The sequence below is a fragment of the Rhea americana genome, unplaced genomic scaffold (genome assembly GCF_003343005.1).
Source record: "Rhea americana isolate MKP2758 unplaced genomic scaffold, rheAme1 scaffold_193, whole genome shotgun sequence".
Classification (NCBI taxonomy): Eukaryota; Metazoa; Chordata; class Aves; order Rheiformes; family Rheidae; genus Rhea; species Rhea americana.
Genome location: NW_028186072.1, coordinates 1,628,369 through 1,651,648, shown reverse-complemented (window position 1 = coordinate 1,651,648; position 23,280 = coordinate 1,628,369). Strand labels below are relative to the sequence as shown.

General features: G+C 37.9%; 1 protein-coding gene across 1 annotated transcript in view; it reads left to right on the top strand.

Annotated features, from left to right (window-relative positions):
- The window catches only part of PLCH1 (phospholipase C eta 1), a 95,338-nt gene that overhangs the window by 29,129 nt on the left and 42,929 nt on the right, over positions 1 to 23,280 (top strand). The window contains exons 3-6 of the mRNA XM_085302865.1: positions 16,491 to 16,637; positions 17,640 to 17,883; positions 20,425 to 20,554; positions 22,994 to 23,164. Of these exons, the coding sequence (XP_085158991.1) occupies positions 16,491 to 16,637; positions 17,640 to 17,883; positions 20,425 to 20,554; positions 22,994 to 23,164 (692 nt within the window). The remainder of the gene's footprint in view (positions 1 to 16,490; positions 16,638 to 17,639; positions 17,884 to 20,424; positions 20,555 to 22,993; positions 23,165 to 23,280) is intronic.

The following is a 23,280-nucleotide window of genomic DNA, read 5'->3' as shown; positions in this document are numbered from 1 at the left end:
ATCTCTGGATTTGTATTTTCCTGTCTTGCATTTTATGGATAACAAAGATCTAATCCTTCCTCGTAAAGAACACCTTTGGCGATGTTCTCCTGCACTTTTAAGGATTGCTTTCCAAGTGTTTTATCTCTGGAGACATGAAGATTAAATTAAGACTTACCTGCATGGAGGATTTCCATTATTCTTGCTAATAATGCTTAATAGTCACGAATTTAATGGCAGACCTTGAAGTATATAAAAATTTAAGTCCAGAAAAAGGTAAGGATGTTTGGGTTTGGATTTACTATAGGAAGAGCTCATACATTTCTGGAAGTGTTTATATAAAAACATGTATGCTTTATATTTCATGATTGGCAAGCTACATATCATATTTGAGTATTATTAATATGAAAAATTATGTATACTAAAGAATGCTTCATAGGAAAACTTATTTTTGTACTGATGTAAAAGTACATTTCTCCATGAAAAACATGTGGGTTTGTAGGAGTTATTGCTACTTATGACATGGGGAAACGGTACTTATGTCTTTTTAAATTTATTACAAGCATTTGATTTTAAAAGTAGTCCTGATTTCTTCATTTGCACATCATTTTCCCATGCATACAGTTTTCCATGGAAAAGAGTTTCTGGTTTTCCAGTAGCACTTAAATAATGTAACATATATGCAAATTATGTGTAAAGTTCGGATCAAACAGCACTGAATGAGAAAGATAGTCTTATCAAATAGAAGGATACAAAGAAGGAAGACATCTTGAATAACTTTGTTTATAATATCTGATTTTGTTCAATTAGTCATTGATGGATGGAAAATAGTAATTAGTTTAAGCCTCTAAGTGGGCATAGAGTAAATACTACAGGGAGAGGGATGTTAAATTATTTCTGTATTATGCTTGTCATCAGTAATAATGCTAGCTTATGTGCTTTTAAAGAAAAACTTAAAAAGACAAGCCAGCTCTTTGCTAAATATCTAAATTGGATCATTCAGATGACATCTTCTAGCAATATTATTCTTACTATAATTTTCAGAAGGAAAAGTGAATTAACCTAATCTAAAATAAAGCCACCAAAAATCATAGGGATCATACTTTGAAGTATCTATTTGCCCTCTCTACTGTACTTGTATTTTGGAGGTTTCTGTTACATGCAACTTACATTACATTTTGATGCATRTGGTTACGTAAAGGAGACTAGTTGTTACTCCATCTGTTTTCTGAGAAAGGGAAGGTAATAGATATGTTCCCATTTAATAATTTACAAGAGCTAGCTTTTTAGAAGGGATTTTTTCAGTAGTCCTAGAAGAAAAGCATCAAGTTTTAGTGGTTTACTCTTTTATAGCCCTTGTAACTGTATGTGTATGTATAGATATTTCATACTGAAGTATTCAGTAGATGGTGAATTTCTGTTTGAGATAGCTTTTTGGTTACTTTTCCATAGCCAAATACAATAGCAACTGGGCAACGTGCATTTGTTTTAATTGTTTTTTTGGTTTTTAATGCTCTCATTTCTCTGGGTGAAGGCAGTTAAAGGGTATAGAAGAAATGAATACAATGCAGTGTCCCTTGTATCAGATGTGCTGCATGGTGCTACTTTGTAGGACACAGCCTCCACTGGGCTGCAGATTCATAGCTTCCCTTGCTCCAGTGACATTGTAGTGGTGCTTGTAAGAACACTGCTGGGCTTCAGGAGTGTTGTTGTGCGCACACAAACATGGTGACAGCACTGTGTAGTCAATCCTTCCAGAGACCCTCATGGAGGAGGTCAGTTAGGTTTTTAAATATACATGGTAGATGAGTTTGAAAAGAAAACAGCTTGCCTCTATTTAGCAGCTTAGTGTTCATCCAGAGCTGGTTCTGATTTGAGAGACAGAGGTATCTGGTTTGTATGGGATGAACAGTGGAAGTAGGAGGGAGCATTGGGCCTTTTTCCATCTTTGTCACCATAAGGGCTGAAAACATTTGTAGTTAATAAAAGAGTCTTCTCCCATACTTTCACCATGTTTATGGTGACACAAAGGGAGGCAATGAAGAATAGAGGTCACAGTTGTGTGGTACAAATGATTTATCATCATTGTTTTCCCTCTTGGATACTTTGAATGTCATGTTTTGTAAGGATTGGAGGTTTTATAGATGAGTATGTTCACAGGCTTGAATGGTGGAATAATGCTGAGAGCCTGATATTCCCCTTAACCATGCTAGTGATTACTTCAGCCTGCCAGTGTTAGTACTGATAATAACAGGATCATAGCCCTAGTGCAGCTGATCCATATAAGAGTGCTTGTATACTAGCACTTGGGTAAAGTGGTAACTTTACAAGCAGGTGCTGTGTGTACATCATTAGCTTGTGGTCTGTTGCTGGTGCTTAGCAATGAGTGCTGGCAGGAAGAAGCTCACTGCCTCCCAGCAGTTTGGCTCTGAGTTCCTATGTGACTGCTGACCGCTGTGAATGGGAAGCATGTTTGTGTTCAAAGATAGCATGCCAACTTTTTACTGCCATTGTATGGGAGAAGCTATATAGGTTTTCCCTTTGTAAATGGGTCTAGGTCTTTAGATGGCTGACCAGATGGTATTTCTTGCTGGTTATTTTCTTCTTAGCAGAACTCTAGAGTTACAATACAGTTAAGTAGAGAAAAAGCACTTAATTACATTATATTTCACTTACTGGGACCATCTCTGCCTTTAAGGCTGTAATTAGTACTTTTCGGGGGAGTCTGGAATCTTTAAATCGATCCAAACACTTATAAAATAAGAATTAAATATAAACTCTTGCATAGTAAGCAGTAGATACTGGAATTAATTTCAGAAGATAAGGAACGTGCTGTACTAGGTGGATATTGAAAACATCTACCTCCCACAAAGAATGCAGGCTTCCAGAAGTTTGGTTGTAATAAATTCAAGCAAGTATTGCACCATTATGTGGGCTTGCAGTAAGTTAGTATGTGCATACAGCAACTTTGAAACTTTAAAGACTCTGGATTTGATTGATATGTTCCAAGAACCTTACTCTGAGGAAAAGAGAACTCTCAACCTGCTGGTCTAAAATGAGGGAATTGTGCCTTGTAGCTGCAGTGTAGCATTATGGAATGATGAGTCCTTTTTCCATGATACCAGTGAGACTTCAAGGGATGTTAGAGCTAGATGTTAAACACTGCTCATCTTCATGTTCTGCTTTTGTAGGGTAAAGGATTTGGTAAATCAGCTAGAAATTAACTTATGTTTTACTACTTAGTATTCAATTTTTAAACTTATTTAATATACTATTGTTTGAATAAATTTGTAGAACACTGTCATAGTGTGCAATAGAAAACATGCTTGCAGCTCATTGCAAAGAACTACTTCTTTTTGAACTGATGTTGCCAAAGAAGTGTAGTGTTTTCTTACTAATCTCTGCTACTCTATTTTCTCAGTGAGTAGAACGACCTACCAGGTGGACTATGCCCTGGTCTGTAGTTCCTAGGTAGAGAACAGAGCTTGGTAAAGTGAGCTTGTGGTGAGAAAAGTGTTGTGGTTTGGTGGTGATCATGGTGTTTGTTTGTTTTTTCTCCCAGTGCTGATCTTACCTGCAAGGGGAAAATACGTGTTATTTTTCCATCTTACATTTTGAAGTAGTCATGTAAGAAGTTTGTGTCTTAGAGGACAGCCTCTTAGTATGTAGGCATTTGTTTGTACTGGTTAGTTTGCTTAGTTAACAGAATTTAAAATTATGTGGAACTGTTTTTTAAATCTAAGTGACAGAAAACCCAGTCATAGACTCAACATTAGTTCAATGTTCAAGAAATAAACTGGCACTTCCCATTTAGGGACTTTGTTACATGTCACCAATAGAAATATCTACATTTGAGAAAACTCAAATGCATTTAAAAATGAGTATTTTGTTTTCATTAATACAATTACTTTAGTGTTTTGAGATTGTTTGTTCATTGTTAGTCAACAAATGACTCACTGTCAGTGACTTGTACAATTTGGACAACTTGTGAACAGAGTAGATAAACGTGTTTCTTCAGCAAAGTGACTGTTCCTGAGGAGTGTGAATACACTGGTTCATATGAGGAATTAGTTGAATAATAGACTTCATTAATTACTTTTAAAGGTTAATTAACTCTGCCTTCAGTTCAGCTGTTTTTTCCTGTCCAATTATCTAATTGAGCCCCAGATGTGGATTTATTTGGCAGCCTACAGGGGAATCAGTGCCCTTCCACCTCAGCAGTTGCCATAACCCAGTATGACAAGTGCTTTCTAGGCACTTTGAAGTAGATTACTCTTTCCCTCAGTTTATCTAGCAGTTACAGCTGCTCTTATGCCCTGTGGCTTATTCCTCTCACCAGTGTATGATGCTGTATAAGTGCCAAGATTGTCCTAATACATTGCCATTTTCTGAGGAATTTGTAGACAACAGAATTCCACTGTTTGTGTTGAAGCGAGATCACTTTCTTCATCTGCATGTGTCCCATACAGGGATAGGCACAAACTCTATGAAGTGCATTCTGGTGTCATCTTCTGTTTTTGTTTTCTTTGAGAAGTTGATGGGTAAGGKTTGAGTGGCATATTTGAAAAGTCAGATAAGACCCAACACAATATGTTGCTAGTAGAGTTGTACTTCAGTGAAATACAGAATTGTATATAAAGGATCAAGGAGACGAGATGATATTTAATGCTTTACTACAGGGAGAGAGGCTTAAACATGCTTGGTTCTCAGACTTGTGATCCTCCTTCGTGTATTTATTTTTAGAGGACAGACATGGGGTTTTGGAGGAGGAAGAATGCTTGTGGTCACCACCCCTCCTCCCCCACTGTGACATCTCTATCCAGAAACAGAACTCTTGGGATGTCTTCTAGTTTGTGAGGCTTCAAAGGAGGAGCTTCTGGCTTACCACTGCTGTGCACAGGTGACTAAACGGATCTCCTTAAAGTGTGATATTTCTGTTACTTGAGTAAAAGTGTGCCCAGCTAAGGAGAAAATGCAGAGTTTCCCTTGGAGACATGGCCAGAGACCCACAGAGTGTTGCACTCCTTGCCTAACTTTAAGGCAGTATGAGGGTGCTGCCCAAAAAAACCAAATGCCTCTGCCCTTTTCTTGTCCTGAAACCACTGGCACTGTCACAACAGCATTTACAGAGCTGTTCATTCATCCTTGTTGGTAGGTGTAGTGGAAACTATTCTTCCTGTTCCTCTTGCTGTAAGATATTGTAAACAATTGTTCTGCCCTCCCTGCAAAGGGATCCCGGGCAGTAATGAGGATTAGGATGTGGAAAGTTAAACAGTCCTTACTTAAATCTACATTTCCTTGCTCACTGTAATGGTGTGACCATCTGTTCTGACAATTGGTTGTCTATGTAGTTAAATGTTTCACTGTGGATAAAGGGCTAACTCTGTAGTCTTGATGGAAAATCTACTAGTCCTCAGTCATATCCTGGGCTGCAATGGCACCAGAGTTCTCAAAATAAGCAGTTATGATGCCATCTTCCTGAAGGAAGGAGAGAGACTTGCTGTATTTCAGAAAGAATATAAAAAAAAAAAAAAAAAGAAAAAAAAAAAAAAAAAAAAAAAAAAAAAAAAAAAAAAAAAAAAAAAAAAAAAAAAAAAAAAAAAAAAAAAAAAAACTTGATCTGTGTTCCTGTGGTGTAATGTCAGTGATCTCAGTATGGTAGACTGAAAAAACAGCTGCTATGAAATGTATTACACATAAACGTAGCATCTGGGGACAAGAACTAGAAGAAAGCCAATGTCACTCCAGGCTTCAAGAAGGGCAAGAAGCAGGACCCAGGGAACTATAGGCCGGTCAGCCTCACCTCCATCCCTGGAAAGGTGATGGAACAGCTCATTCTGGATGTCATCTCCAGACCTATGGAGGAAAAGAAGGTGATCAGGAGTAGCCAGCATGGATTCACCAAGGGGAACTCCTGCTTAACCAATCTGASAGCCTTCTRTGATGGAATGACTGGCTGGGTRGAKGAGRGGAGARCAGTKGAYRTTGTGTACCTTGACTTCAGCAAGGCTTTTGACACTGTCTCCCATAACATCCTCCTAGAGAAGCTCAGGAAGTGCAGGTTAGACGAGTGGACAGTGAGGTGGATTGAGAACYGGCTGAAAGGCAGAGCTCAGAGGGTCGTCATCAGTGGCGTGGAGTCTAGTTGGGAGGCCTGTGGCTAGTGGTGTCCCCCAGGGCTCAGGACTGGGTCCCATCCTGTTCAACTTCTTCATCAATGACCTGGATGAGGGGAGGGAGTGCCTCCTCAGCAAGTTTGCTGATGGTACCAAGCTGGGAGCAGTGGCTGAGACACCTGAGGGCTGTGCTGCCATTCAGAGAGACCTGGCCAGGCTGGAGAGCTGGGCAGAGAGGAACCTCCTGAGGTTCAGCAAGGGCAAGTGCAGGGTCCTGCACCTAGGGAGGAATAACCCTRGGCACCAGTACAGGTTGGGGACTGACCTTCTGGAGAGCAGCTCTGCAGAGAAGGACCTGGGAGTGGTGGTGGATGACAAGTTGACCATGAGCCAGCAATGTGCCCTTGTGGCCAGGAAGGCCAATGGTATCTTGGAGTGTGTATTGGGAAGAGTGTTGCCAGCAGGTGGAGGGAGGTGATCCTGCCCCTCTGCTCAGCCCTGGGGAGGCCTCCTCTCGAGTCCTGTGTCCAGTTCTGGGCTCCCCAGTACCAGAGAGACATGGAGCTACTGGGGAGAGTCCAGCATAGGGCTACAAAGATGATCAGAGGGCTGGTGCATCTGCCCTCTGAGGAACGGCTGCGAGAGCTGGGCCTCTTCAGCCTGGGGAAGAGCAGACTGAGGGGGGATCTTATCAGTGTGTACAAGTACCTGAAGGGAGGGTGTCAAGGGGACGGGGACAAACTCTTTTCAGTTGYCCCGTGTGACAGGACAAGAGGCAATGGGCAGAAATTGAAGCACAGGAAGCTCCGCCTGACCGTGAGGGGGAATTTCTTCCCTGTGAGAGTGACAGAGCACTGGACCAGGTTGCCCAGAGAGGTTGTGGAGTCTCCYTCTCTGGAGATCTTCAAGGCCYGCCTGGATGCAGCCCTGTCTAACATGCTCTAGGTGACCCTGCTGAGCAGGGAGGTTGGACTAGATGATCTCCAGAGGTCCCTTCCAACCTTATGATTCTAAGAAGTTACCACTCTCAAGCAACTTCTTTTTAGGAGGACCGCATCAGACAGTTCTTAACCTTGATAAGAATTAAAATTAGGCTGATAGGTATATATTTTTTTCCTGGCCTGAAAGCCAGATCAGATTCTCAAACTTTGTCTTTTTTTGTTGTTTGCATAGTATTTAGTGAATTCTCAAATTTACGTTATTTCTCAGATTTGATTATTTTCATTGACTGTAAGCTGTTTGGAACAACTGTTTTGAGCAGTCAGTCTGTGTTTTGTGATTTCTCTGCTTGTTTTATGACTTCTCTACTCTCCTGAGGGCTGAAATGAAATACTTGCACTGTTTTCAGGTGGCCTTTCCAAGGACTGGCAACACCAACATTTGGAATACCTACTAATATGTCCAACTTTCTTGAAGGTTTATTGAGATTTGTGAAAGTGTAAAAGATTGTCCATCTCGTTCACAGACTTTTTGCAGTGGATTTAATCAAAACAAAAGTCATCAAAACTTAAAGTAATTGTGTGAAAGGTTGAAAGAATTTCTGCAGAGCAAATACAAATCTGGCAGAATATATGAAATCTAGTTATTAGAAGCAGGGCTAATTCAGGACAGTTGATTCCCTCAGAACTCSCCCTGAGGTCTTTGTTATCCTGGGTTTGTTTGCTTGTTATGTAACAAAACAACAATCAACAATTTGATATTAGTGGTAAGCTGCATGGTATTCTACCTATTAATGCCATTTTATGGGATTTAGGTAAAACATGCTCACTGGTTGCAGGGAGAGGGAAGTAAATGGCTTTTAATGGCATTAGTGTAAAGGCAAAGTTGCAGCATATTCATGGTGAAGCAATGACTGCAAAATAGGATGATGAGAGTTCAGAAAATCTAGAGAACAGTTTTGTGGTTGCATCCAAAGCACCTTTGCTATTTAAAATACAGTAGTTTAACTGCATACTGTTCTGTAGTTTGGGGGAGGAAAAACCTTTTCTTCTTGTTTGTTTGAATATTTTTGATGATTTTTTTCTGCTACAGATAGGCATTCCCAGAAAACAGACTCCAACTTGAGATCCAGAGACCTGCTCCCAATGATGGGAGCATGTTAAGAGTTGTTCCCCTACAAAGCATCTGTGTTCCTTGGATAACAGGCTGATTTGGAGTTTGGTTTTTGGAAGATTAGAGTTTTCTAATCTGAAACTTAGTGTGGCCACTCTGACATTTAGTATTTGAAAAAAGTGAAATAAGTCACACTTACACTATTGAAAGAGCAGTTAACCCAAGGTGGTATGTAAGATGCTGTTCTGCTTGGGATACTGCAGCACAAAGTCTCATAGACGAAGTCTGTAAAAGTCCTAGCAATGCATGTGGGTGAAAAGAGCATGTGTGTGTGCAGGASGGGGCTTTGCACACTACTCTTGTCTATGGGTAATCTTCATGCTTAGATCTAATGATGAATYACCAATTCACAGAGAAGGGATTCCTGGAAACAAACACTCCTTTGAATTGTTTAATTATTACTAAATTCAAATGATTTTTCTCTTTCTCTTTTCCCTGCCTGTTAAGAAAGAAATAAACAATGTACCTGGAAAAATACACAGCCAAACCAAAGCTCAATTCACTTGTGCAGCCAGGTAATATGAAAATATACAGGGGAGAAGAAATGATGTTAASTGTGTTAATTTCTGTGTGTTATGGTTTGTTATCTCCTAAAGCTTAATGTTGGCTTCATGCAGCTTGCTGCATATAATTCAGAAATACAGTTTACAGCCTCTCTCATAATTATACTTCTCATTGTTTGGTAGTGCTCTTTATATCTTTTGTTCTGTCAGAGAGTTGTAACGTTAAGTCCATAAAAGCATGACATGAGAATAGATTTTTCTTTTAATTGCAGTTTTAAATATTAATTAGCTAAAATAGTATAATGGGGAAAATAAGGAAGAGCTAGTTTTGTGGGCAATAGATCTTTGATTTTAATACAGTGACAATCTGTTTTGCGACTTCAGTAGTGTAATCTTAATATCGTTTATAGGGGACTGTGTTCCTAAAGCTGTTAAATATAAATATAAAGCTGTATATAATTTATTATGATTTTGCTGTCAACATTTGATCTGTTTATATATATTGCAGTTGCACAAATGGATCTTTGCAAACAAACTGGTTTTACAACTAGTCCTGAAATTGAATTCAGAATTTGGTATTTAAGGACATATGTACACTGTCTAATGGATTTCTTGAGCTATCTCACAGGACTGTAGAGGACAACTTAGGTGAAAGCAGATTCTGTTCAGTGTTTGTTGCAAAACCGGTGTAACTACAGGCCAWCACTAGCAAATGTGGACGAGCATATAAGTTGAAATTTTGCATATATGTACAACTAACTGCACAGGACTCACAGTGTAAAAGTATTAGGTACTTTGACTTTTTTCATTGAAATTAAGTAACACTGATAGGTATACTAATACGTATAGGTATATATGTATAGATAGCATATATGTGCACATATGCTATGTGTATATGTATATATACCTGTATAGATGTATAGGGTAGGTATACCAATAGGTAACATGCTTCCATTTACATGGAGTTACCTCCATATAAGTAATGAATCTTTGAAGGCAATGGAATAAATATTTAAGTGAGATTTCCCTTTCGTAACCAATTTCAGTGGAATAAAACCCCTTTCATCTAGGACACGTATTTCATCAAGATTTTGCTGCAGGCTCTTGGCAATAGAGTTTTGCCACTAATGGTTAAGTAATAGCTATTATCTTGAATCTTTTTTAAAAAAGAAAATGCAGCAGTAAAAAATCCCAAAGCTGCTACTTCCATTGCTTATTTCTAGGATTACAGTGACTGAAATGGAATGTTGGGGAAGCTGTTCAGAAAAGGATTGCACTTGGAAAATGAAGACATAGCAAGAGTGAGCATTTAGGTGTTGCRGGTAACCCTTAAAAGCCTAGATGGTGTGGCAGCTGTGGCACGCCGGAGACTGGTGTACCTATGAAACACAGCCAATGCTTGTGCTGACTAATGCAGCTGGCATTGGTCTGGTGCTGCTGAGGGAAGGTGCTTCTCTTGGCTCTGATTGTAAAGAGACCAGTGTGTTTTGTTTTGGATGAATGTGTTCTGTGGGAAGTGGAGGTTTCTCTTGTGGTTGTAATGTGCCCTGTACATCAAGGAGTGTTGCTATTTCACTTAAAATACGGATGAGCAGTGGAGGAGTTCAAATTCCATAAATATTTTTCCTCTACTATCAAGTACAGATTCTGCATGTCTTAAAGGCTTTTGTGGTAAAGCAGCCAGATGTGCGTGTTATGACTGTCACTGTTGAGAACTAAGCCAAATGAATTGCAGACTACTGAAAACCAGGGCTCTTATAGGAAATGGCTGTTGAACCCGTAAACAGAGCAGTAACTTTTTGCAGGAGACTTGCAGGGCACAGTACTAAGCTATTCCTTGGTTGTTAAAAACCTGATTGCACATGGGGATATATTAGAGCAGAGCTGGATGGAAGGTGGTGTTGGCTGATTTGTGGCGGATTAGAGTGCTTTTTGAATGTAAGGCTGTGCGTATGGTTAGCGGTCAGAGTTCCAGCTTATTGTTCCCAGGCGGCAGCTTGATTTATTCAGCTGTGAGAAGCAGTGCTTGTCAAGTAGAATAAACAGCATCTGCCAAATATGCAATATTTCAAGTAACATCTGGACTTACCTTGGGCTTGGATGGCTTTCCTCCTGGCATCAGAGATCTACCATGTAGTGGGGAGTGTGGCCACTTCCGAAAAACTGCAACCGGCACAAATGGGTTTGTATCTGGGTTAACATTTGATAAATAAGCAGTTTCTTCTGAAAAGGAGATGTGTATACTTCTAAGAATGATTATTGAAGCTTGAAYTAAAAATGAAAAAATGCTATCTGAATTCAGATCTGTTCTGCTTTTAATGATTGGGGGGGAAGAACAGACTTGTATCCTGGTAACATTAAGACACACTGTAGTATGTCTGTTAAGGTGTATTCGTGCTGTCTAGGTAATAGACTGTCAAAAATAAATTAATGTAACTGAAAATATAAGTGATTTTGTAATTTCCAGTGCTTCTAACTTGAAGTTAAAGCTTTAAATTTACAAACACGAACAAAAGTACTTTCTGAATTTCTAGATTAAATAACTCTTACTTTGCTCATGTCTTGCTCTCTCTCAGCATGTTATAAGCTACATTAAGTTATAAACTAGAACCAATTTTCAGACATTGGAAAAAATGTACAGTTAGTCTTTACATTGGAAAATTATCCAATAATAGAAACAATGTCTTGATTTCTCAAATGCTAATATAGCTCTCAGCTGAAGAGATGCTTCACTTTCCCAATATATCTGGTTTATCTAGAGCATTAATTGCTTTTCTAGAACCAATCTTCRTATTCCAGGTTAATTTCTTTGCTAAAAGAAAGCATTCTTGAATTTCATGCTCTTCTGGAGCTTTATTCTGAATTGCCTCTGTTCAATGGCTTTATCATATTCAGATGCTAATGTGTTGTGTCCGTCTTTTGTGAATGTCTGGCTAGAGATTGAAATTAGCATGTTAGAAATAGATTTGAAAAAGATTGTTTCTTTGTGTCCTTATATTTTATGAATAATTTAAAGAAAAGGATCAAGCATTTTGTAAATGGTTCCTAGAACTGAAAGCCGATGGGCCTTTGAATAGTGTCATTCCTGTAACAGTGGTCTGTTCTTTAACGTGGATTCTTTCTCTACTATTAGTAGTACAATAGGGATGATGCAATTAATTTTCTTACGCATATTCTTGTATTCTTATTTAAATAGTTGCATTCTGATGGTGTTTTCATAGACCTGGAAAAATGCAGGCAGTAAAGACGGTGCTTATTTAAGTACTAGACTTATTGCAGATGGCATTTGATAAATGGAGAAAATTGAGCTACATGGCAGGAATTGAATTTCTTCTGCTTTGTTTGTGTGAAGTATTTTAATCTGTTGCATATAACTCTGCTTTGGAAGTCTGCCTGAAAAGTAAATGTGTTTCTACTAATTACAGAAGTCATATAGAAATGTTTAGGCAGTGGATACCTTGAAGAGGAACTATAAATCAAAACCAAAATGTCTTCTCTGCGCCAGCCCATATTTTTGGTGCATTTAATATCTGAGTGTGGCCCATTTTCTGCTTTTCTTGCATTAAAAAAAATTGTCCTCTTCTCACTGCATTTTACTAGTGATCCTCAACAACATTTTAGTGATACAACAGTTCTTTCTCTCATGTCTGAGCTAATGAAAATTAAAGGACTTGTGAGTTATTTATTTTTGTAAGACTTTATTAATAACTGATATGGTTAGGCTCAGAAAAACTATATAGATTTTCTATTTCTGCAGTGAGTAGCTTGTTCCTAAACTTCTTCCTGAGCTAAAGCCATATTGCAATAAATCACTTTAATAGTGAAATAAAAACTTTAATACGGTTTGTACACCAGGTTAACTTAGCAGTTCAAATTTATGTATCCTGTTACATTCGTATAACCTTTTTCTATAAAGGGTTGTGCTGAAAAACTAGACAGTGTCTGGTTTATTAGGTGTGAACCCAAGGCATACTTGAGCTAAACTCAGTACCAAAGTGAAAGCCTTGGATCTTTTATTTGACATAAGTTTTAGGAGTTTATTTTTTTGCCTCACTTAATCTTTCTACTTTAAAGTTCTGACTTTTCCATGTTTTGCCTTGTAAAGGCTTGTCTTCCTGGTAGTTTGTGCAGTTCAATAGGATATAAGTTAAAACTGCTACAGTTAACAAGTGAATACTCTAAGTTATAATAGCATCTTTTTCTGTTACTTTTCTGGCTCAATGTAAAGCACTTCTAGATCCACCCATTCTTTTGGAATAAGTGATAAGTCAGGGGAAGGACAGATAATTTTAAAGATGAAGTTATTGGGCTTGTGCGTGTTGTGTATACATCTGTTGTGTGTTCAGAGGAGTATTATTTTTGTTTGGTCCTTTCCTTCCTCCAGATAAGAAAACAAATTGGCAAAAATGTGCTGTGTCTGATATAGCTTTTTGACGTGGCATTTGGCTTGCATACAAAAGTGGCTTTGTATGAGGGAGCTGCAGGGAAGTTGTCCAGTGATGATGGCTGCTCATCACCATGTTTGAGGAAAGCTTGGGAAGCTGCACTGGCTGAATCCAAGCAATTGCCCCTTTGGAAGGAGCAGCAGACATGTTCTTTATTTGGGATTGTGGTTGTGTTGGTCTGTGCTGGAAGAAGTGCACTGGCTGTGTTTCTATCATGAAGATTCACTAAGCAGTGCCAGCACAATGCACACTGGCATGCGGGAGCACTTGGAGTATCTTATGATGCTGTAACTGGCACTATCTGCTACTGCTTTTCCAGCCCTTCTTGAAGGGAGGGATGTGTCAGATGCTAGAGAAATGAAGCTCTCAGAGGGAAGAGTGGGAGAGTGCGTTGCTTTGTCGTTATTTTGAGAGGAGTACTGAAGAGAGGTGGTGGAGAGAAGAAAGGCAAAATAAGAAAAGACCCAGATAGTATTTGGGATGCAGCCAGAGCGTAGACAAATTATCTGGGAGGTGAATACGGAGTGATATGAAGTGAGGAGAAGCTCAGAAAGCATGATAATGATGGGAAGTAGTTTAGGAATGTAGATTATAGTCAARCTAAGAGGAAGCGTTATTGTGATCCTAGTGTTTGGGGAAAAAAATGTAGGAGGGAAGATGTGAGATGAAATGGGAAAAAATGAATATATATTTTAGTCAAAACAAAGTCATCTCGTCCCAGACTGGATGGATGGATGTGCTGAAAATTTGATAGTAGGATAGAGGGGATGCAAATATATGGGGGAGGGAAGATTTGTGATTTCATTAACAGTTCTAGCAGTGTCAAAAATGCAAGATACAAACTAAAGAATTACTGAGCCCACAAGAATGGAATTCAAATCATAGTCTTCAAAATGTGAAAAGTGCTGAGTTTTAAAATTACAATAGCATGTATAATAATGCAAATATAAAAATATATTTAAGAAAGTAAGTGTGAAACAGCTGTAAACTAAAATATTTGCCTTCATTACTTTTTTGATATAAGTAGGATTTTTTTTCTCCGGGATTGTGAAGGGTTTTTCACAGATGAATTTTATTCTTTTGTATGGAGAAGCTAGCTGAAAAGAAGAAATTCTGATTCCTCATTGCCTCTGAATGACCTTTTTTTCTTTTTCTCTCTCACCGTTGTCACTTCTATCAGATGATTCTCATTGACAAGTCCAGGCACTCACATAGGTCATTAGAACTAAATAAACAACAAAAACAGCTTTCCCCTCCCCCCTTTAAGGAGAGCTGAAAAATTCAGGACTTGTAACAATGCTTTGAAAGCTGGCAGGAGCACCGGACAACCTTTTCCTGTTCTTGAGAAAACTGTTCTTATTTTGCTAAATAATGAACTAAAATAAATTTTCATTTACAGGCTGCAGAAGGCTCAGTGCTTGTTATGCTTCAGAGAATGGGTAAGGTTGGAAGGAACCTCTGGAGATCATCAAGTCCAACCCCTCTGCTCAAGCAGAGAAACTCTGTTAATTGAGTTTTTTTCCCCATAAACGGCGTTAGAAAGCTTTGCATTGTGTAGCTGATAGGTTGATCACTTTTAAGGGAAGAACTTGCATCTAACAGAATGGACTCTATTATAGTTTTAATGGACACTTTTCTTTGCCTAAAAGTAAAAATTACAGATGTTCAGCAAAAATAGTTGGCAAGATAATTATTAATTTACATGCCACTGAATAGAAACCCTGAATGAATTCTTCCCTTACCAAAGTCTATGTACTACTTTATGTGAAGCTATTAAAAGTTGATTAGATTAATCTGATGTAGTGCTGTATCCACCTCAACGCTGTATTACCCTTATTGCTGTTAGATTTGAGCACTAGCTGATGTAGATGGACCATTCTATGTAATTTATTTCTGTAAACTAGTTGACTAGCAACTCCCACTGTACAGACATGGAAAAGAGCTTAGGTGACTGGCTTAAATCTCACATCTTCAAAGGAGCTTTTCCTGGCATGGAAGAGCATTTCAGAAAATAATTCCGTCCTGTTAATGTTTGTTTGTGGATGCAGAGGTAAAAAGAATGTGTCTGGAATTTACTGTCTTGCAACAAAAAGAACAATATTAGTGATTTGTTCAAGATACTTTCAGATGATATTTTACACTAGCAACATTTAAAATTTTACTTGATGCCACTTGTGACTTCCTGTGTTACTATACTAATATATATATATATATATATATATATATATATATATATATATAAAATATATATATATAAAGATTTGATGAATGAACATCTACAGCTCAATGAATTGCATTAGCAAGCAAACATAGTTTCTGCAGTGCCTGATAAACTAATTTGGGGTCACTATAATCTGTGGGTTCTGATGAACCAGTTGGTATCAGAGCTGTGAATGTTTTCAAAGGAAAACGTGGAAAGGATGATGAGAACATAGAAATGATCTGAGACCTAATTCTTGTTTCCTAGAATGGTGCGATTGCTACTCTAGTGAGGGTGTAAACTGAGGTGAGATCAAAACCAGGTCTTAGCAGAACATTTGATACATCAAGTAATTGGAGTAATATCCCAGACTTCTGTAGCCAAATGCAAAATATTTTATTGAAAAATAGTGTAGGGGAAAATTAATTTTAGCATACTTGTATATTTGCACCTTTCTCTTTAAAATATTTTGGTTTGTAGTATGGTGCACATATAACCACAATGCAAACTGTTCCTCAGTTCTATGAAGTGTTAGAGCTTGCCTTTGGAGAAAAACTCAATATAGATTAATCCAGCCTTTCTGCTGTGATTTCTTCAAAAAAGAAAAAGGGAGAGAAAAATATCTGCTGTTGGAAGAAGACGTCATGAAGTACTTCAGTGCACTATCATTATCATATTGTTTTAAATCGTTATTTTTGYATATTTGCATCTCGTCTCTATGAAACTTATAAGTGAAAACAAGAGGAAGTCTTTGTCACTCTTTGCTGAATTTGACAAGCTCTACTTTATTTTAGGATTTATTGTGATGGAAATAAGCTCCCAAGTGCTTAATGAAGCTGAACATTATACTTGCAATGAATAGGAATGTCTTGTAGAGCCAAGTGTTATCCAAATACAGTAAAGATGTATACTTATGAAATGATAAGTTCAATTCTTTTGGTTTATTTTTTTTTATTGGGTTTTACCAAATGTTCTAAAAATAACTTTATTTGCAACATCTCTTGCACAGTAATGACTAGATCCTGTCATTTAAGGTGCAAGTCGAAATTTTCATGTGGTAGGTACATGTTTAAAGGCTAGTAAATCATATTTTTTTAGCAGAATTAAAATAAATTTATTCTTTTCTGCTTTGCAGTTGAAAGATGCATGAGTGTTATGCAGTCTGGGACTCAGATGGTTAAACTGAAGAGTGGAACCAAAGGGCTAGTTCGTCTCTTCTACCTGGATGAACATAGGACCTGCATCCGATGGAGACCATCCAGAAAAAGTGAAAAGGCAAAAAGTAAATTTTTAATATTTCTTTGAATTCCTTGGGCAGTTCAGTTTAGAATGTGAGTTAGAGGGAAAATTGAACAATATTTTTGGATAAATTAAATCTTTTCAGTGCTTATTTAAAGTGTGATGTGATACTTAAAGCTTTTCATATGTGCAAGTAGAGTTTAACTACATAGTAGAAGTTTGGCATTGTGAAAGGAATGGAAATGTATTTCAGTCTGGTGTCAACATTTTGCCATGGGTTTATGTAAATTATGAACAAACTCAAGGATGGCTTTACAACAAACTGTGCTGACCTCTTAAATGCACACAGAGTTTTAAATATAGAATCTAGAAAGGTTTTGATGAATTTCTTAAATTTAGTAAATGCAATAAATTTCTATAAATATTATTGTATGTTTAAGTTACTATATGGCATTATTTCTGTTTCTAACTGGAAATAATAGTTCTGTTCATTCAAATCAATGTTTTATTCAATAAAGCAAGGGCTAGAAATCATAGTATTGTCAGGTTAGTTAGTGACATTAGGTGTTTTTGGTCAAGTGAGTGGTAGCTAAAGGCTACTATGTTAAAAGAGCATAGCTCTTTGGAGTCACATTACCTTAACACAGCAAAAATATCCCTCTTTATACTGTGGAAAGGATGGCTGCTATGAGTGTGGTCCCTCTGGAGCGCTGTAATGTTACTGATAGAATGCAGTTGGCATCCAGCTCCTCATGTTCCTCTTTGAATACTTTACAGTCTACTGGCTTAGCAGAGAGCGCTCAGAGCTTTGCTGTAACCTTTTTGTCTCTGTAATAGTTCTGCCTTTGAGGGCAGGTTTACTGTGCACACAGTATGGCCAAAGCAAGGATAAACTTTCAAACCTCAAAGTCTCTTCTGATATGAAGATCTAATATTAAAAATACTTAATTTTTACTGTGAATAATTTGGAATCGTTCAAAAGTAGTAAGAAATTGAGTGCATATCCAAGCCATATCAGTTCTTAATTTCCCTTTTCCCTCCACAGTTGTCATTGATTCCATTTACAAAGTTGCTGAAGGACGCCAGTCTGAAATTTTCCACCGTCATGCTGAGGGGAACTTTGACCCAAGCTGTTGCTTTACTATTTATCATGGTAACCACATGGAGTCACTGGATCTGATTACCTCTAACCCAGAGGAGGCTCGCACCTGGATCACAGGACTGAAATATTTGATGGCTGGAATAAGTGATGAGGACTCCCTTGCTAAACGACAGAGAACTCACGATCAGTATCCTTTTATAAGCCTGAACTCCAGCTCCCATTTCAATATTTCTGGTTTATGTTTTAGTAGCTTTGGTATAGGATGTCTTTTCACTTCTTGTTCAGAGACTGAAAATTTTGCTATTGATTGCGATGGAATTGTGTTACAGATTTGACATGACATTTATCTGTACAATAAAACATCAGCTGTGACTTAGACTGGATTAAACTCCTTAGAAGTCTGTGAGCATGGTCTTCTATTTTGTTAGTGAAATTTGTGTCAAAAGGTCAAAGCATTTATTTTTGGTAATCTAAATAAAAGCTAACCCCAGCATGCAGTTAGCAGGTGGTAGTTTGATCAGGCCCTACAGCACAGTGCAGTAATAGTGTCATTCTTACATAGTTGTTCCTTTCTGTGCTTTTCTTAAAAGGAAAGCCTTTGTGTGTGAGCCTGTGTGGTCTGGCTGGTTGTGTAGTTACCTTTCTATTAACAACCTGTGAAAGATTTCAGTGTCCTGACTTATTTAGTATAGAAGGATTTTTGTCATCATCTATTTGTCCAATTGTACACTTACTCTGCTGTGAGTTGCAAAGTCCATTAGAAGACATGGTGATGTTACTGGTTGGAAATTCCAGCTTGTTAGTCTTTGTGCGGATGAAACCCTAAACTTTGAGTGTTTTTCAGTAAACTGACCAGTGATTCTTGGACATCTTCATTTCTCTTGGTCAGTATGTATCAGGTATCTATGTCTACTTCTTGGCCTCCACTGATTTTTGAGGAGCACAAATCTTTAAAACTCAAAAGTATTGTAGTCTAGTAACAAAAGTAAACTTCTTGAAGATCATAGCTACTGAATGTTTTCCTGATACGCTTTTTTTCAATACAGTGCTATCTAGAATGTTAAACACAAAAACCTGTCTCCCTGCTAAACAAGAAAAGATTATCTTGATTATAATTGTAACCAGTCTGCTGCTACAAGGAAAGCTACAATGGTTGTTCGCAAATACTTCTCCTGGAGAATATATATACTTCAGACATTTTTAACTTCTATTTTCAGTGTTTAGTTCTGACACAAGACGGCCACAGATCTGTTTGAGGGGTATATTGCATGCTCTGTGAAAACATATATAACTTTCTGTATTTATCTCTGATTCTTCAGAGTTGCACATATCTGCTGTATGTTCCCTGCCGGTGAAGAGTCACTTCAAGTCTTGTTTGTTACCAAATGTGGCAGCTAGAAGACTACAGACAAAATGACCTTATAACAGTTGCAGCTGGAGTCAGAATTTAGCAAAAGCCACAAAGGGATTTATGTGTAAAAAGAAGGTAAAAGTTACCGGTTAGGAGATGGGGAGGTCCAAGCAGATGAAGGAGATGCAGGAAACGATATCAGAACAAACCCAGCAGTATTTAAAAACTTAGAATACATTCTAAGAGAAGAGAAGAAGCTAAAATCAGAAATGAGAGAACCAGGGGTTATTACTGTGAACCCAGGTGTAAATAATTGTCAGAAACTGGTGCCAGTTTCAAACATTTAAATGAAACTTCTGTGTTTAATGTTTCTTTCCTTTGCATTTGTTCAGTGTCACCTTGAACCCATGCAAACTTGTAGAATATCCTGTGATAGGTTGTTGTAGACATGAATGGTGTGCTATGTGAAGTTAAAAAAAAAAAAAAAAGCAATTCTTAACAGTTGCTAGCTTTATTTGATGTCYTTTCATTCTTGTACAGGGAGAAAAAGTGAAATCCCTATCCATTTTCTCTGTGTAACTTATGATATTTATTGATGTGTTGCTGCCCTGTGGAAGGTATGGTGTAAAAGGTGAGGGCAGAGATATCGGAGAAAGTGGTGATCAGAGGAGAAGTTGTTGAGAAATAGAAGGSTTAAATACAAATGAAAATTGTAGCATAGTCCTTGAGAAATCAGAGAGATGAAAATGGTTGGGTGGTTTTTTTTTGCTTGTTTGTTTGGTTTTTTGAGGCTATTAATGGAAACCACGGGGTGGTAATGTACATGGACTGGTTTCATTGAGTCTCATTCATTCCATCCTCTCGCACTAGATTAGTGACATCTCTTATACAGATGCCTGTTGAGCCTAAGTCCTGAGAGTCGTAAGTCCAGCAGCACTCAGACATAACTCCACTGAAATTGGTGGATTTAATTACACCTGATGATTCTACAGAAGAGATACACTAGCAAAAATGATTTAGTTCAGCATCAGCATGGAGAAACCATATAGATATCATCTGATCTCTGTCAACAATGAACTTATTTCACTGTATGCCCTAGTAGTTCCAGTGGAGGCTGGGAGAAGTCTTCATTCAAACATTTTGCCTGGAGGCACTGACTTGAAAAAGATATGTTAGTGAAGGTTATCTTGAGTATTGCTCAGTTCTTTTCCAGAGCAGATGTTAAGGTGCTCTGCTAAGGAGTACATCACTACTGCCCAGCGGAGCTGGGCCCTGGATCTCCTCTTGAGTTCTAGTCTACCTTATCTGCCAAATGCTCTGCCTTCCTGCTCCCTGAAGAAATCACTCTGTTGTACCTTTCCTTTAACCTGTTTGCAGCTGGGTGAAACAGACTTTTGAGGAAGCTGACAAGAATGGAGATGGTCTGCTGAATATTGAAGAGATCCACCAGCTGATGCATAAACTAAATGTTAACTTGCCCCGCCGGAAGGTCCGACAAATGTTTCAGGTCAGTGGCCCCTAATATGTGAGATTATGGTTAGGTAGTGCCAGAGACGGTCTATTTCTGGGCAGAGCTAGAAGGAGGATCTGCGAATTGGGACTTCAAACTCTGTCCTTTCCAGCACCCCACAAGTTTTCTCCCAGTCAATGTTAAGATTACTTTTTCAGATACATTGTTTTCATGTTTGTGAACTGTGTTATCCTGTGCTGTGGTATATTAATGCACAATGAAGTTACTGTTAATTAAAATACATATTTTTTTTACATTTACTTCATGGAAAAGTATTTAATAGACAGACTTTATTAAAGGAATTGGCTTTTTTAACCTCTTTTAGTTAGTTAAAATGAAATGTTTTATTTTTGTTGTCTGAAAATAGTTACCATTTTCAACTTGCCTTAATATTTATGGTATAGGAAGGGAAAGATAAACCAAAGACATAATCGGAAGCAAAATTACATTCTTTTAACTTTTCAAAAGTAGTGCTAGCCAAAATCTGATTTATTCCTTAAAAAAAGAAAAAAAAAAGAAGAAGTAAAGAAAAAAGATGGGGGAAAGGGGCAGAGCTGGAGAACCTTGTAGGGTGAAAAGTTGTTTTGCCTGTCTGGCACAGAATCATCCTCAGAGGTATACCTCGTGGAGTATAGATTATTCCCCAAGGTTCTGAAAAGTGTGGGGGCTTGCACAGTTGTGATACAGGGGTGATTTCCTCATTTCCTCGAATTATAATTTTCACTCTAGAATATGTTGTAAATCTAAAATGATGAGATAAAATTCTATTTGATACCAGATAGCTGGGAAATACTTTCTTCTCAGCTTACTTCCTGAGATCTGAGCTTAGAGCTCGAATGACAGTAGCACTAACAAGATGTAATGAAATGCAGCTACTACAGATCCTCAGGTGCTGCTGATATTGCTGACGACTGCTGGAGAGGCAGAGAATTATGAAGCCATATACTGACAGATTTTTTTTTAAAAAACACTTCACTCTAGCTTTAAAGAAATGTCTAGGGATGAAGGAGGGAACTCAATAGCAGGCAACAGCCTTTGCATACCCAGAGGCAGCTCTTATTTTGATCTGGCAAAAAATATGTTGGTCCTGGGTTCTTTGTGTTTGGTTTACACTCAGTCTACTCACGTCATACTGATTGGGTGACTTARTGTCACAGCTTATCTGGGCATGCACAAATGCCCCAGGGCCTGGAGGAGCATATAATGCTCCATGTAGTAGCCAGGTTTATGAGACAGCCCAAGTCCATGTTTTGCTTCTGGAAATGGACTACGGGGCTGTTACTTCAGTTATTTGTACATACATTTTGATGTAAAGAGCAGTTCTTGTCCTAAGACATGCTTCAAAGTTAAAGGGAATAGTTTGTGAATGAAAAGTAAAACTGGTTCCTTGGAAAGTGAAGCAGGACAGATCCATTCATTGTTTTCTATTTGATGAGCACCTCTGCTCTAGAGAAAGTGAGATTGGGCACATACTGGAGGAAGGAAGAAGTGAAAGTTAGATGAAGACTGTCCTTCTGGAGAGGAATTTTTATTTGGTGAACCAGTGAAGAGGCAAGCTAACAGACTCAAAGCCAAATCATTGCTTTTTTTTAAAAAAAACAAAACAAAACCCAAAACCTCCACATACAAAGCATTTTGATATGAATACAAGACTGCACCATTTTTATATTACTTTTTTCCATTGTCTGCTTAGCAAGAGTTATAGTTTTCCTGTAGTTTGGTTATGTGGAGACCTACGCAGTTTGAAAGCAGTTCTTCAGAATATATTCTCTATTTTGTAAATCTAAAGTAATCTTCTTAGGCAGATGTTCACAGTAAAAAGCCTGTATTAACATACGTTAAGTACTGTTTTCTTCTCTTCCTACCTATGACAATAAACAAAAATTGCAGGCAGAACTGGGGTTATTGGGAATACATTTGGTGTGGAACTTAATTGCTGCTGCTAAATTGTCTTCCCTACAGAGTGCTGCTGGTGGTTGGATGAGTGTTACAGTTTGACTTAACATAAATTTAAGACTATAATATTATTCTAAATATTTTTAAGTGTCTGCTTCTGCTCTTGGAGGAATGTAAGAAGTAGAGTTATTGCTTCTTGCTATATTGTAATCCAGGATAACTGCAAGATATGCAAAAGTGACCGAGATTAGAATAAAGCCCAGGGCGAGCCTCTTTATGTTGGAAATAAATTCAAAGATAGATGGAGTTGAGATCTTCATGGGGAACTTGTATCTTTAGCACAGTAACGCCAAAAAATCCAGTAGATGTGATTATACTCTTGCAGTTGTTTTAGACAGTGCCTACTAGGATTTCTGACACTGAACAGGATCTTGTAGATTATAATTTTTTAAATTTCGTTTTTTGTACGTAAGTCCTATTTTACTTTGTTCCTTGATTTCATGCATCTAGCACACTTACTTCAATGTCTTTATCTCTTAGGAAGCTGACACAGATGAGAATCAGGGAACCCTAAATTTTGAAGAGTTTTCAGTGTTTTACAAGATGATGTCCTTACGACGAGATCTCTACTTATTGCTCTTGAGCTACAGTGACAAGAAAGATCACCTTACTGTTGAAGAACTTGCACAATTCCTGAGGGTGGAACAAAAGGTATGGGAATACCACACAGTCACATATATGTGCATGCATATAAATGAATGCTAGCAGAGGAGAAGAATTCTGTGGAAAATATTTTGTTCCAGGGGAAAACAAGAGAATAGATGCTG